The following is a 15,000-nucleotide window of genomic DNA, read 5'->3' on the forward strand; positions in this document are numbered from 1 at the left end:
AGAGGCTAGGGCTAACAATGTCCCGCGACGAAACTGAATAAACGGATTAAATACGTGTTAGCACACTAAACAAGACACAGGTGAAACTCATGAGTTTCTCAGTGCTAAAACAGCATTAAGTGGCCAGTGGAGTAGTATGAGATGGAAAAACCTGAGCTTGTTGATTTTAGAGACTGCCCTGGACACTTTGTATTGTTTTAAAATTGAGAAATAAAAGTCTGTTGGATTCTGTGTATAACTTATCAGAACCATGAATTCTAGCCTAAGAATATGAATGTTGGTAACAGCAATATAATAATGTGTGATACCTAATTATGTGGAACATAAAACAAAACCTTGCTTATACTAGTACTTAAGAAAAAGTTACTAGTATTTAATAAAAGTTCATGTCCATTTTGTTTAGTAGCATATTTAATTTGTGACAGACTGCATACTCGTGCCCACATGGGCTGATGGATTGAAAATGGTGTGTGACTTTGCTGACTTGGAACGTGGTGTCCAGAACAGATAAAGACAGTGTGTGCTTGCTTCTTCCCCAAATGAGTGCTTGAGTAGTCCAGCCGCCACTGCTGGGCTCTCTAAGGCCCCTCTCAGATGTGTTTACTTATAATTAGGGAACTATGCACGGAATCAGAATTTTCATCTCCTGCACATGTCCTGCCACTAAGAGACTCCGATGTTTGTAGTGTCCCAGAAAGGGTGGGTTTGGTTAAACTTGGTTATTATCTTAATGTATATAACACATCTGTCTCCCCCACCCTTAAATAAACTTGTGGGTGGCCACATAGCCAGGAGCTACATAGATGCTTGGAGATCTAGAATAGTATGATAATGAACACTGGTGAGGCAGCGGTAACCGTGGTGGAACTGTCCTGCCAACTTGTTCGTTATAAAGTGACCTCAGAGGAAGCAGTTCTATGTAACATTTTGGAGACGAAGTTATTTACCAAAACGTTGTCAGAGATGGTTCCTCTACAGCGTGGGGTAACCTTAACAAGTTAGTTCTTTGACTGTGCCTTAGTGTATTTGTCACATTTGTTTGCTACATGAAATGCTGTTTGTGACTTTTGAAATAAGTCTCAACTCTGCATATCTGGATATCTGTATCTAAGTTTGGTTTTGTGTCAGTAGGTTTTGTTGCAGTGGGAGAAAAATCTGTTTCACATGATTTCAGTTCATTTCATTACACCAGTTTCATGGGTTGATTTATGTAATACATTAATGGGTGTAATGGCTTAGGGTTACAGGCTATAATTGTACATCTATAAACTGTGACTATAAGATAGACATTTAAAGTGTGAGTGAATGTGCTATACAGTATACATCACACTCTTGAGTTATACAGAATATCACTGTCTCATTTATTTAAAAGGTTGATTTATGTCCATGAGTAATGATGACATTTCCATTTCCATTTAAGCGTAGTTTAGATTGGTGTTGTTCTTTTACCTGAGGATAGCCTGTAAGCTCTGGAATAAGCAAACGTCCAACCTCAAAGGCACTAGTAATTTTGGTCTACTTTGTTTACAAGTGCATTTTCTGTTTCTGTTTACCTTGAGATATTTTTTGTGGGAGGAGTCCCGTGTTTTCTCTTAGTTACGCTGAGTGCTTCGATGCCTTTGGTTAATTATAGTTAATTATATTCTTAGCCTGGTTTCTTTGTGGTCCCAGGGTCAACATTACATAGATAGATGCAGTTCAGATATAGTTCAGTTTAGTTGGCCAGATCTCAAAAAAACCAAACATGTGGTAAATCCAAACGCCATTTAATCTTCACCATTTCACCTTCCAGTGTGTTCCCAGAGTGAGCTGTAGTGCAGATTAAATGTTACAGTTTGATCCAATTTGGAGATTAAAATTACTAATATTCATGATCAGAATAGAAAAGCTGGTCTTAATGTGGAAGTTTACTTTTATTTCAGTGAGCTGTTTCACACAGGACAGTTCAGCATTTTCATGTTACAGTCTCTTAACCTCTATAATTCTTTGGCTGTCATTTGATTGCATTTAGTTTTATATTTATTATTATATTTAGTATTATAATGCTTTACTAGCATGACTGTGATTATACAGCTTTGCAAAAGCAGGGTAAAAAGTGATATTTATTTATTTACATATTAATATTTAACAAAAGGCTTTAAAATAAATAATGAATAAACCATACCAACATAAGGTGTCTATGGAAAGGTGTACCCTATAATGGAGACCATTTCTTTAATCCTTCCTAAAATAACACTAACTCGACAATAAAATGGCCCTAAACCCGACCCTAAAATAGCCCTAAACCCTAACACTAATGCAGATCTGACACACATCTCTTTTGGTGGCTGTCTCATATATTTTAAACAAAGCATTTATCAGTCACAAAGAAAACAAAAACAAGGCATTATTAAGTGTTTCAAATGTTTTAAGTCTGTCTGTGGCCCCCCTGTGTGTGTCTGTGTGGAGACTGAACTGCTGATGGTTAGTTACCATCTTGCACTGTCACTGCCCTGAAGATGTGTGGTTGGCAACAATCTTTGTTTTGAGATACACATACAAATTTAACTCACCCACTGAAGTCATCGGCCATTTGATGGGAGTGTTTATGACCCGAGTGATTTTCACAGTGGAAAATACAGCATACTGCTGTTTAACAGTCCTTCACAAACACATCAGTAATGAACAGTCTACATACAGACCTCCGTCAGAAACACAAACACATCAGTAATGAACAGTCTACATACAGACCTCCGTCAGAAACACGTCAGTCATGGACACAGTCTACACACAGACCTCCTTCACAAACACATTTACATTATGTTTACGGCATTTAGCAGACACTCTTTTCCAGAGCGCCTTACGAAAGTGTTTTGTTGTTTACTCATAGAATATATCCTAGTACAGTACAGTAGGGTAGAATCAGACATACCAATGAATTAGAATTCTGTAGAATACAGGGATGAATGCTGATACCTAGAAGTACAAAATACATAAGGTCTGTCTTAAACAATGATAAGTGCTATAAACAATAAGTGCTAGAGTTGGTTAAATAACATAAACAATACCCTATAATAAATATTAATTTAGTCAGTCAATATGGGAGCAGTGTTAGTCGTCCTTTAAACATTCTGCAAATAGATAGGTCTTCAGTCTGCATTTGAAGACTGCAAGGAACTCTGCTGTCCGGACAGCAAGTGGGAGTTCATTCCACCATCTTGGAGCCAGGACAGAAAATGCTAGATTTTTCTCTCGATGCTCTCGATGCTTGTCGTCCATGAGACCTGAAGCAAGGTATTTCAAGCCGAGCCGTACTTGAGGTTTGAAATACTCGAGGTACGGATTGGGCTTTGACCATTGACCTCATGTATGTAGGGGCTGGTCCATTTTTGGCTTTGTAGGCAAGTATCAAGGTTTTAAATCTGATGCGTGCAGCTACAGGGAGCCAATGAAGGGAGTGTAGCACTGGAGTAACGTGTGAACTTCGGAAGATTGAAGACCAGCTGGGCTGCTGCATTCTGGACAAGTTGTAGAGGTTTGCTGACTCTCAGTGGAAGACCAGCAAGTAGCGAGTGGCAGTAGTCTAGCTTTGAGATCACAAGAGACTGCACAATCACCTGGGAAGCGTCCTTTGAGAGAAAGGGTCAAATCCTTCATATGTTACAAAAGAAGAATCTGCAAGATTAGATTAAAAACATGAGTTGAGAACGACAACTGGTTGTCCAAAGTTACGTCCAGGCTACGGGCAGCTTTGGATGGTGATACCAGGGAATTCTCAAAGGAAACAGTGAGGTCATGGTAAGGGTTGGTAGTACCTGGAATGAACAGAAGCTCGGTTTTACTGGGGTTGACCTTCAAGTGGTGGGCCGTCATCCATGATGTGATGTCAGTCAAGCATGTTGAGATACGTCTAAAGACCTGCGTGTCAGAGGGTGGAAAAGAAAGAAATAATTGAGTGTCATCGGCATAGCAGTGGTAGGAGAAACCATGATAAGATATTACATCACCAAGAGAACGCGTATACAAAGAGAAGAGAAGGGGGCCTAATACTGAGCCTTGTGGAACACCAGTGGAGAGTCTACACGGTTTGGATGTGGATCCTCTCCATGTCACCTGATAGGACCGTCCCTCCAGATAGGACTGAAACCATCTCCAAGCAGAGTCACACCAAGCCTATTGAGAACAGAGAGAAGAATGTTGTGGTTCACTGTGTCAAAGGCTGCTGAAAGGTCTAGAAGAATCAAAACAGATGACAGTTTGGCAGCTTTAGCAGCATGAAGTTTTTCAGTCACTGCTATGAGGGCCATTTCTGTAGAATGTGCCGGTTTGTAGCCAGACTGATTGGGATCATGCAGCTGGTTCTGGGTGAGGAAAAGAGACAATTGATTACAAACTGCTCGTTCAAGAGCTTTTGAGAGGAAAGAGAGAAGTGATACCAGTCTGTAGTTGGTAACGCTGGAGCTGTCAAGTGTGGCCTTCTTGAGGATTGGTACGACCCTGGCGATTCTGAATGCAGTAGGCACGTATCCAGAAGATGAGTTGTTGATGATGACAGATGAAAGGAAGCAAATCTCTTGCGATTGTCTGGAACAGAGCAGAAGAAATTGGATCCAGCGGACATGTAGTCAGATTGCTGGAAGTCAGGAGTTGAAGAATTTCATCTGCGGAGAGAAGAGAAAAAGAAGTCAGAGAGTTGGATGTTGGGGAATGCACATTAGTTGGAGGAGTGGGAACAGAGGAAAAGGACTGGTGGATTGCTGTAAAATTCTCCTCAAAGAAGGTGATAAAATCCTCCAGAGTAAGAGATGAGGAAGGAGGGGGAGGATTAAGGAGAGAAGAAAAAATAATGAAGCGCTTGCATGGATCAGATGATGATGATTCAAATTTCTCTCTGTAGCAGGATGACTTTGCAGATGTTACTTCCAGTGAGAACTTGGAAAGGAGAGACTGGCATGAGCTGAGGTCTGAATCTACGTGAGATTTCCTCCACCACCTCTCTGCAGTCCTTAGTTCTCTCCTGTGGCAGCGAAGGGGGCAGGTGGGGAGGACTTAGCGGGTCAAGAGGAGAGAGGGCACAGAAGATTCATTGATGAGGAGAGTGTAGAAATGAAGGTATTTGTAACTGTATCCAAAGAGAGAGAAGACAGGGTGAGGAAGGGTGGACAAAATAGTAGAAGTAAGGGAAGAGGTAGTTATGGAGTGCAGATTGCAATGGAAGGAGGAGGAACATGTTGGAGAGGACTGGATGAGAAGAGAAGGGAGAGAGAGAAGGATAGAAAGTGATGGTCCGAGAGGTGGAGGGGGGTGACTGCGATGTCCGATGTGGTGGTGGTGGTACGGGTGAAGATCAGGTCCAGAACATTGCCCGTTTTGTGAGTCGGAGGAGACTGGTTGAGGGTGAGGTTGAATGCTGTCAAAATGTCATAAACATTAAAGAAACAATAATAAATACAGGACAGGACAAATACAAAATGAGTAGACAGTGTAATTATTTAGTCCAGTACACAGTACTGGGAATATGTAAAGTGAGTTGTGCATAGGATTCAGTGACATGCTACACTGAACATAGCAGTCACCGGTAGCAGCCAGAACAGTTCAGAGTACAGTGCTGGTTTAGTACAGTACTCTAGCAGCAAGTAGGATAATGTGCAAGACTGCAACAGGAGTGCATAGTTTATTTGTGTGAAGTCCAATGCAAAACAATGTGTGAGTGTGTGTATGGATATGTATGTATGTATGTATTTGTGTGTGTGTGTGTGAGTGTGAGTGACTGTCTATAAGCATGTATAAAAGTGCCCATTTTGGAATCTGAATTGGAATTGGAGTTAGCCAGAGTTCAGGAGTCTAATGGCTTCTGGGAAGAAGCTGTTGCACAGTCTGGAGGTGCGGGACTGGATGCTGCGGTACCTTCTTCCAGATGGCAAAAGGGTGAACAGTTCATGTGAGGGGTGTGTGGGGTCTTTCACAATGTTGGTGGCTTTCTGGATGCAGCGTGTCTGGAACTCTTTTTTTTTTTGGGGGGGGGGGGGTGTTATTTTGTTAGAAACTTCATTGATAGTACAGCACAATACTGGATACTGTAATGCTATAATACTGTATTTTTACAGTGTTGGGCAGTATTGAACAGTAACACTAGGGGGCAGTATTGAACAGTAACACTGCAGGGGGCAGTATTGAACAGTAACACTGTAGGAGGCAGTATTGAACAGTAACACTGTAGGAGGCAGTATTGAACAGTAACACTGTAGGAGGCAGTATTGAACAGTAACACTGTAGGGGGCAGTATTGAACAGTAACACTGCAGGAGGCAGTATTGAACAGTAACACTGCAGGGGGCAGTATTGAACAGTAACACTGTAGGGGGCAGTAATGAACAGTAACACTGTAGGGGGCAGTAATGAACAGTAACACTGCAGGAGGCAGTATTGAACAGTAACACTGCAGGAGGCAGTATTGAACAGTAACACTGTAGGGGGCAGTATTGAACAGTAACACTGTAGGGGGCAGTATTGAACAGTAACACTGTAGGAGGCAGTATTGAACAGTAACACTGTAGGGGGCAGTATTGAACAGTAACACTGCAGGAGGCAGTATTGAACAGTAACACTACAGGGGGCAGTATTGAACAGTAACACTACAGGGGGCAGTATTGAACAGTAACACTGTAGGGGGCAGTATTGAACAGTAACACTGCAGGGGGCAGTATTGAACAGTAACACTGCAAGGGGCAGTATTGAACAGTAACACTGCAAGGGGCAGTATTGAACAGTAACACTGCAGGAGGCAGTATTGAACAGTAACACTGCAGGAGGCAGTATTGAACAGTAACACTACAGGAGGCAGTATTGAACAGTAGATGTAGTTTTACGTAGTTGTCCTTAGATGTCATTTCAGATTAATTGCACAGCTACATAGCAGCTTTGACCTTTATGCTTTGCTTTGTTAAAGATTGTCCGATGTTTTAAAGCTGTACTTAACTGAAGGGGAAACATATCTTAATATGAATTCTTATTTACCTCCTTAAATGAATTTTTTAAACAAAATGTTCAAATACGTGTATATCAGTGCAACCTAAAAATGGGTCACTATAGCTGATGATGAAGTCTTTTTTGTGTATGTTTCTTCTGTTTTAGGATTAGGCTGAGGTTTATTGTTTACTTTGATCTATTCATAGTTTATTGAAAATGTACAATTACAAAAATATATATGGGAGTTAATTTTGTTTTAAAATGAAGTGATGCCATTGTTAGGTCTGAATCCCTCTGAAATGCTAAACGGTTTCTAAACCCTGTCTAAGTTGTCTCAGGCTTCTGTGTGGTGAGCTGTGAATTTCTGCCATTACACTAAACACTGCTTTGCATCTTTATGATAAGAGGAGACATTGCGAAAGTGAAATATTTTAGCTGTGCTTGAATTGTCCACAGGGTGTAACTGCATGACTTGCTGACGGCTTTTTTGGGAGGGTTTGTACTTCTCTGATTTGCTGCTGTTTATAAAGATTATGTTGTGAAGGGAGTGTCACATTCATGCCCATGTATACAAACAAACACACACACACACACACACACACACACACACACACACACACACACACACACACACACACACACACACACACAGCACAGTCCAGATTGGAAAACCTGTACGAATACATAAACCATCTTCACATGTACCGTTATTGCAGGTATGGAACATTTATCTGGAGTTGATCTGCTTTCACACTCAAGTATATTTAGAGCTACAGTTATGGATGAACAGTTCAAATGGCTGTACTGTATTATCTTTGTACATTCTTCTATTGTTGAGTGAAAACATCTAACAGAAATGCTGTCTGTATCAGGAAACACACCTTCTGACTACACAACTTGAAACACCTGTGACTGTACTGCTTTAACTACAAAACTAAAACGTCCTCATCGAAAGAAGAATTTGAAAGAACACTGTGATACAGAGTTCTGGGGAGAAACACACGCACGCTTGCACACAAAAAAACACGTGCAAAGCACTCACACACACAAGGGTACACATACACAACACTAACATTTTTCTACAGTTCTCTCATCCTTCCTTTCTTCTCCTCTTCAGTTGCTTGTGTGTTTGTGAAGGAATAAAATAACAGTGTCAACATGCAGAATCAAGCACTAAAGATCACACCTGTGGTTATGGGACTGCAGAAGAATGTGGCACAGGACATGTGGGACTCAGTTCTGCACATCTCCTGTTCCACAACTGTGCGGTATGGTACAGCTTGTGCAGGACTCCATTGTGGAACAGGACCTGTGCAGGTCTCTGTATTCTGGACTGTTGAACAGGATGTACGGCTGGCTTTTTTTGGCCTCAGGCATGTGCACAGAGACATACATGTTACTGTGAGCTGATTACAGACTGTAATGGCTCAGTGAATGAGTTCTGCATTAGCCTTGACTTGGATAAACTGTTCATCTCAAACTTGAGGAAACTGTAGAATTTCTGTTGGTATTTGAATTAGTATTATGAATATTACGAACTATTGTGAAAACCCCAGTAAGTAAATATAGACGTGGTGAATCTGTGCAAGGGTGCCAGGGTGGGGCTGGTTCAACTTAATGTGGTTGCACATTCTCTCCTTCTCTGACTCAGTATTGAGGGTGTTTGGGATCTGTTTGTTCCTGTGTCTTGTGAACACACACACACACACACACACTCACCATCATACACACACACACACACACACACACACACACACACACACACACACACACACACACACACTCCCTCCCTCACCATCACACACACACACACACACACACACACACACACACACACACACACACACACCCTCACCATCATACATACACACACCCACACCCCCTCACCATCATACACACCCACCCACCCACACACACACACACACCCTCACCATCATACACACACACCCACCCACACACACACACACCCTCACCATCATACACACACACCCACCCACACACACACACCCTCACCATCATACACACACACCCACCCACACACACACACCCTCACCATCATACACACACACACACACACACACACCCTCACCATCATACACACACACACACCCTCACCATCATACACACACACACACACACACACACACACACCCCTCACCATCATACACACACACACCCCTCACCATCATACACACACACACCCCTCACCATCATACACACACACACCCCTCACCATCATACACCCCCCCACCATCATACACACACACCCTCCCTCACCATCACACACACACACCCTCACCATCACACACACACACACACACACACACACACTCACCATCACACACACCCCCTCACCATCATACACACACACACACACACACACACACATACACACACCCCTCACCATCATACACACACACACACACACACACACACACACACACACACACACACGCACCCCTCACCATCATACACACACACACGCACCCCTCACCATCATACACACACACACGCACCCCTCACCATCATACACACACACCCCCCCTCCCTCACCATCACACACCCCCAGTACACACACCCCATCATACACACACCCCATCATACACACACCCCCAGTACACACACCCCATCATACACACACCCCCAGTACACACACCCCCAGTACACACACCCCATCATACACACACCCCATCATACACACACCCCATCATACACACACCCCATCATACACACACCCCATCATACACACACCCCCAGTACACACACCCCATCATACACACACCCCCAGTACACACACCCCATCATACACACACCCCATCATACACACACCCCCAGTACACACACCCCATCATACACACACCCCCAGTACACACACCCCATCATACACACACCCCCAGTACACACACCCCATCATACACACACCCCCAGTACACACACCCCATCATACACACACCCCCAGTACACACACCCCATCATACACACACCCCCAGTACACACACCCCATCATACACACACCCCCAGTACACACACCCCATCAAACACACACCCCCAGTACACACACCCCATCATACACACACCCCCAGTACACACACCCCCAGTACACACACCCCATCATACACACCCCCATCATACACACGCACACCCCCAGTACACACACCCCATCATACACACACACACCCTCAGCATCATACACACACACACACCATCATACACACACACACCATCATACACACACACACACACACACACACACCATCATACACACACACACACCCAGTACACACACACACACACACACACACACACACACACCCTCAGCATCACACACACCCTCAGCATCACACACACACACCCTCACCATCATACACACACCCAGTACACACACACACTATCACACACACACACACACACATCATCATACACACACACACACACACATATCATCATACACACACACACATATATCATCATACACACACACACATGTATCATCATACACACACACACATATCATACACACACACACACCCAGTACACACACACCCACACACCCAGTACACACCCAGTACACACACACACACACACCCAGTACACACACACACACACACCATCATACACACACACCCAGTACACACACACACACACACACACACACACACCATCATACACACACACCCAGTACACATACACCCTCCCCATCATACACACACACCCAGCACACATACACCCTCACCATCATACACACACACCCCCAGTACACATACACCCTCACCATCGTACACATACACACACACACACACTCACACACACACACACACCCAGTACACACACAAAAAACTCTTTACTTCTGTTACACTCATGTGCACACACTGGAGCCAAGTTCACAAGTGACATTTCCCCCATGCACACACTCGTGTACACACACACACACACACACACACACACACACACACACACACCCTGGCAGCCCCTGTGATGAGATGACAGGCAGAACACAGACCTCCTATAGGCTACTATAGGACTATCAGGTTGTGTGTGTCCATGCATGTGTGTCTGCACATGCAAGTACATTTCACACATACAGGGAATGATTTTTACACCATATTAAACTCTTCCTTTGTGTCAGCACATCGAAGTCATACACTGCCCTCTGCTGTTTAACTGCCCTCATTTCAGAGAAGTAAAGTTTGTTGTAGCCTGTCTGGATTAAAATTGTTCTTAGTTGGGTATCTTCAAGGATTTTTTTCAAGAAAATGTCCATATTTGTGATAATGCATTTTACATGTGGTCTACATGTTTTATACAGAATATGCCTAGTCTGTTGATATAAATAATAAATGAATCATATTTGTATGTCTAGTTGTAGACAGATACTAACCCTGTTAGTGAAGGACAGGTAACTAACCCTCATTGTTAGTGAAGGACCTATCTAGGGTTTGGGTTAGTTACCAGAACTCTCAGGCCTTCAATTATACCATGCAGGGTGATATACATGCAGGTGTGTGTGTGTGTGTGTGTAGAGGATGCAGGTTGGTACTTCCCCAGTGTGAAGAGGGACCCAGGCCGATACCTGCAGCCCTGCTCGGCCTCTGTGTGTCGCTGGCTGCGAAGGCTGAAGGAGGAAGGCAAAGTGTTACTGCTCATCACCAGCTCACACTCAGACTACTGCAGACTTGTGTGTGAGCACATCCTGGGGTGAGTCTCTCTCTCTCTCTCTCTCTCACACACACACACTTTATTTAGTACATTATTTTAGGGTTAGTAGGTCATCAGTTGGACAGAGAGAGAAACATGGATGACTCCCTGTGGAGGGGACAGCTTTAAGGAAGCTGGGGTCTCACCCACACAGACTATAGGCAATTAAATCCCAGACAGGACTCAGTCTTGCTCAGCCCAATCCAGGGATCAAACCAGGCTCCAAACTGGTCTCGGGCCTGTACCCTAACCACTACACTACAGAAGAGACTCCTACTGGGAAACTCCTGCAACAGGAGGAACGTCTCCTTCTGACGAAGAGGAACTCTCTGCAGAAGAAGCTACACAATACAAACATGAGGGAGGACTGTCCCTCAAATAGGAGGCAAGACGGACTACAGGAGTCTCTGGTTGGAAACATTCCACTTGAAAACTACAGATTCCCAGCCAGCTTGGCACACAGGTTGCACACATCAAGGTTTCACAAAGAGACATATAGACAGCAGGCCACCTGTGGGAGGTCAGCCTGACGAGCACTGATTAATATCCAGCTCGTGGCCTCCTCCTGGTGGTGGACAGCCAGCATTGCAAGCCACCTGTAACGGCCAAGCTGGTGCACTGATTTGCCTTGAAAAAAACAAATAGGAAAAAGGAATGTTGATGTTGTGTAATTCCTCCTCTGGGTTCGCCCTCACGTGTTCTTCGGCAGTACTGTCATATGTGTCATAGGTGTCTTCTGTACTGTCATACGTGTTATAGGCGTGTTCTTCAGCACTGACTGTACTGTCATATGTGTCAGAAGTGTATAATCACACCAAAATACATGCACATGCACTGTACAGAGAAATTCACATGTGCCTACTGTGTGTCTGATCATATGATTAGGTATAAAGAACTGAATTTATGAATGGTAGTATTGATTAATTTATGAATGGTAGTATTGATTAATTATGAATGGTAGTATTGAGTAATTTATGAATGGTATTATTGATTAATTATGAATGGTAGTATTGAGTAATTTATGAATGTAGTATTGATTAATTATGAATGGTAGCATTGAGTAATTTATGAATGGTAGCATTGAGTAATTTATGAATGGTAGTATTGATTAATTATGAATGGTAGCATTGAGTAATTTATGAATGGTAGTATTGAGTAATTTATGAATGGTAGTATTGAGTAATTTATGAATGGTAGTATTGATGTTTTGTTGTAGTTTTGTTTTGCCAACTGTGCAGGACTGTGGAAGAGGAAACAAATGTGTGTGTGTGTGTGTGTGTGTGTGTGTGTGTGTGTGTGTGTGTGTGTGTGTGTGTGTGTGTGTGTGTGTGTGTTTGCATGCGCCCTTGAGTGTGTGCATATATACATACACATATAAAATGGGTTCTACAGGCAAAGGTCAGTATTTAGTGTGACCTCCCTTGGCACAAAGCACATGTTGATCTATGTTGTGGAGACTGTCCTGTTCCTGGTAGTTTAGACGCGGGTTTTCTCATCACATCCCAGAGTTCTTTAGAGTGGGTTTTACTGCTAGTGCTCCACTGTGAGGGGAGGTCACACCAAACACTCTTCACTGTGGTCTATAGAAGAGGTTTCAATACACATGTCTTGTATTTTCTATTGTATTCTTACAAAGAGACTGAGAAATAATAATAAATACAGAATAAATACATCTGATATAATGTGATGAGTGCAGACAGACAAATCACATTAGTCTGATGTGATGAGTGCAGACAGACAGATCACATTAGTCTGATGTGATGAGTGCAGACAGACCGATCACATTAGTCTGATGTGATGAGTGCAGACAGACCGATCACATTAGTCTGATGTGATGAGTGCAGACAGACAGATCACATTAATCTGATGTGATGAGTGCAGACAGACCGATCACATTAGTCTGATGTGATGAGTGCAGACAGACAGATCACATTAGTCTGATATGATTCAGTGCTTTGATACTCTGTTTAACTCTTACAGGAAGGACTTTGAGGAGCTTTTCGATGTCATCATCACTAATGCACTGAAACCAGGGTTCTTCTCCCTCATTCCACAGCAGAGACCATTCAGAACACTGGGTGAGACAGACAGACACACACACACACACACACACACAAGCACACATATGCAAACACATACGCACACACACACACACACGTACATATTCACATGCACATGTGCACACACACATATACACACACACACACACACACACACACACACACACACACACACACACACACACACACACATATACCAGCACATATAGCAGGTGGTGTCTACAAGTTAAGTTAATGGGAAACAGAACCAGAACCAGTCCAGTGGACGTGTGTTCAGGTACTTCATCCTGCCACAGGGACTCTGCTCTGGGTGAAGACCAAAGGAATCTAACACATAAACGCACATATATATACGCACACACATGCGCGCACACACACTCATACATACACACACACACACACGCACACATACACACACGCACGCACACATATACAGGCACACACACATATACACACACACACACACACACACACACACACACACATACTCCCGCTTTGGGTGAGTCTGATCAAGAGAATCATGTTTTTACAACCAATTCTTTCCCAAACAACTTTAGCGGTAATGATTTTAATTCAGGTCATTACAGAAACGTGACAAAATGTGATGTATCCTAACCCTTCATTACGAGTACCACCTCATTCCTGATCATTACGTATACTGCCTCATTCCTGATTTATTGAGTGTGTTGTTTAATGGTGCTTTATTGGCATGACAAATATTCTCTCTCTCTTTGTAGTGAATGACTTGGAGGATAGTGTGGGGTTACCAGGGTTAGAAAAACCTGGCTGGTATTCTCAGGGCAACTGGCCTCATCTACACGAACTGCTGAAGTCCATGACTGGCAAAGCCCAGCCGAAGGTGAGAGGTGGTGTCGTTAGCATCCGTTATCAGCGTGGTCGTTATGTGGTCGTTAACAGCGTGGTTGTTATGTGGTCGTTATCAACTTGGTCGTTATCAGCATGGTCGTTATATGGCCGTTATCAGCGTGGTCGTTAACAGCGTGATCGTTATATGGTCAGTATCAGCGTGGTCGTTAACAGAGTGGTCGTTAACAGTATGGTTGTTATGTGGTCGTTATCAGCATGGTCGTTATCAGCATGGTTTTTATCAACATTGTCGTTATATGGTCAGTATCAGTATGGTCGTTAACAGCGTGGTCATTAACAGTGTGGTCGTTAACAGCGTGGTCGTTATATGGTCAGTATCAGCATGGTCGTTATCAGCCTGGTCGTTAGATGGTCCTTATCAGAATAGTTGTTATATGGTCGTTATCAGCGTGGTTGTTATCAGCATGGTC

General features: G+C 43.3%; 1 protein-coding gene across 1 annotated transcript in view; it reads left to right on the forward strand.

Moving 5' to 3' along the window:
* Window positions 1–15,000, forward strand: part of nt5dc1 (5'-nucleotidase domain containing 1) — a 39,801-nt gene that overhangs the window by 13,751 nt on the left and 11,050 nt on the right. The window contains exons 7-9 of the mRNA XM_027030741.2: window positions 11,468–11,642; window positions 13,623–13,720; window positions 14,440–14,561. Of these exons, the coding sequence (XP_026886542.2) occupies window positions 11,468–11,642; window positions 13,623–13,720; window positions 14,440–14,561 (395 nt within the window). The remainder of the gene's footprint in view (window positions 1–11,467; window positions 11,643–13,622; window positions 13,721–14,439; window positions 14,562–15,000) is intronic.

This window comes from Electrophorus electricus, chromosome 8 (assembly GCF_013358815.1).
Source record: "Electrophorus electricus isolate fEleEle1 chromosome 8, fEleEle1.pri, whole genome shotgun sequence".
In the NCBI taxonomy this organism is placed as follows: Eukaryota; Metazoa; Chordata; class Actinopteri; order Gymnotiformes; family Gymnotidae; genus Electrophorus; species Electrophorus electricus.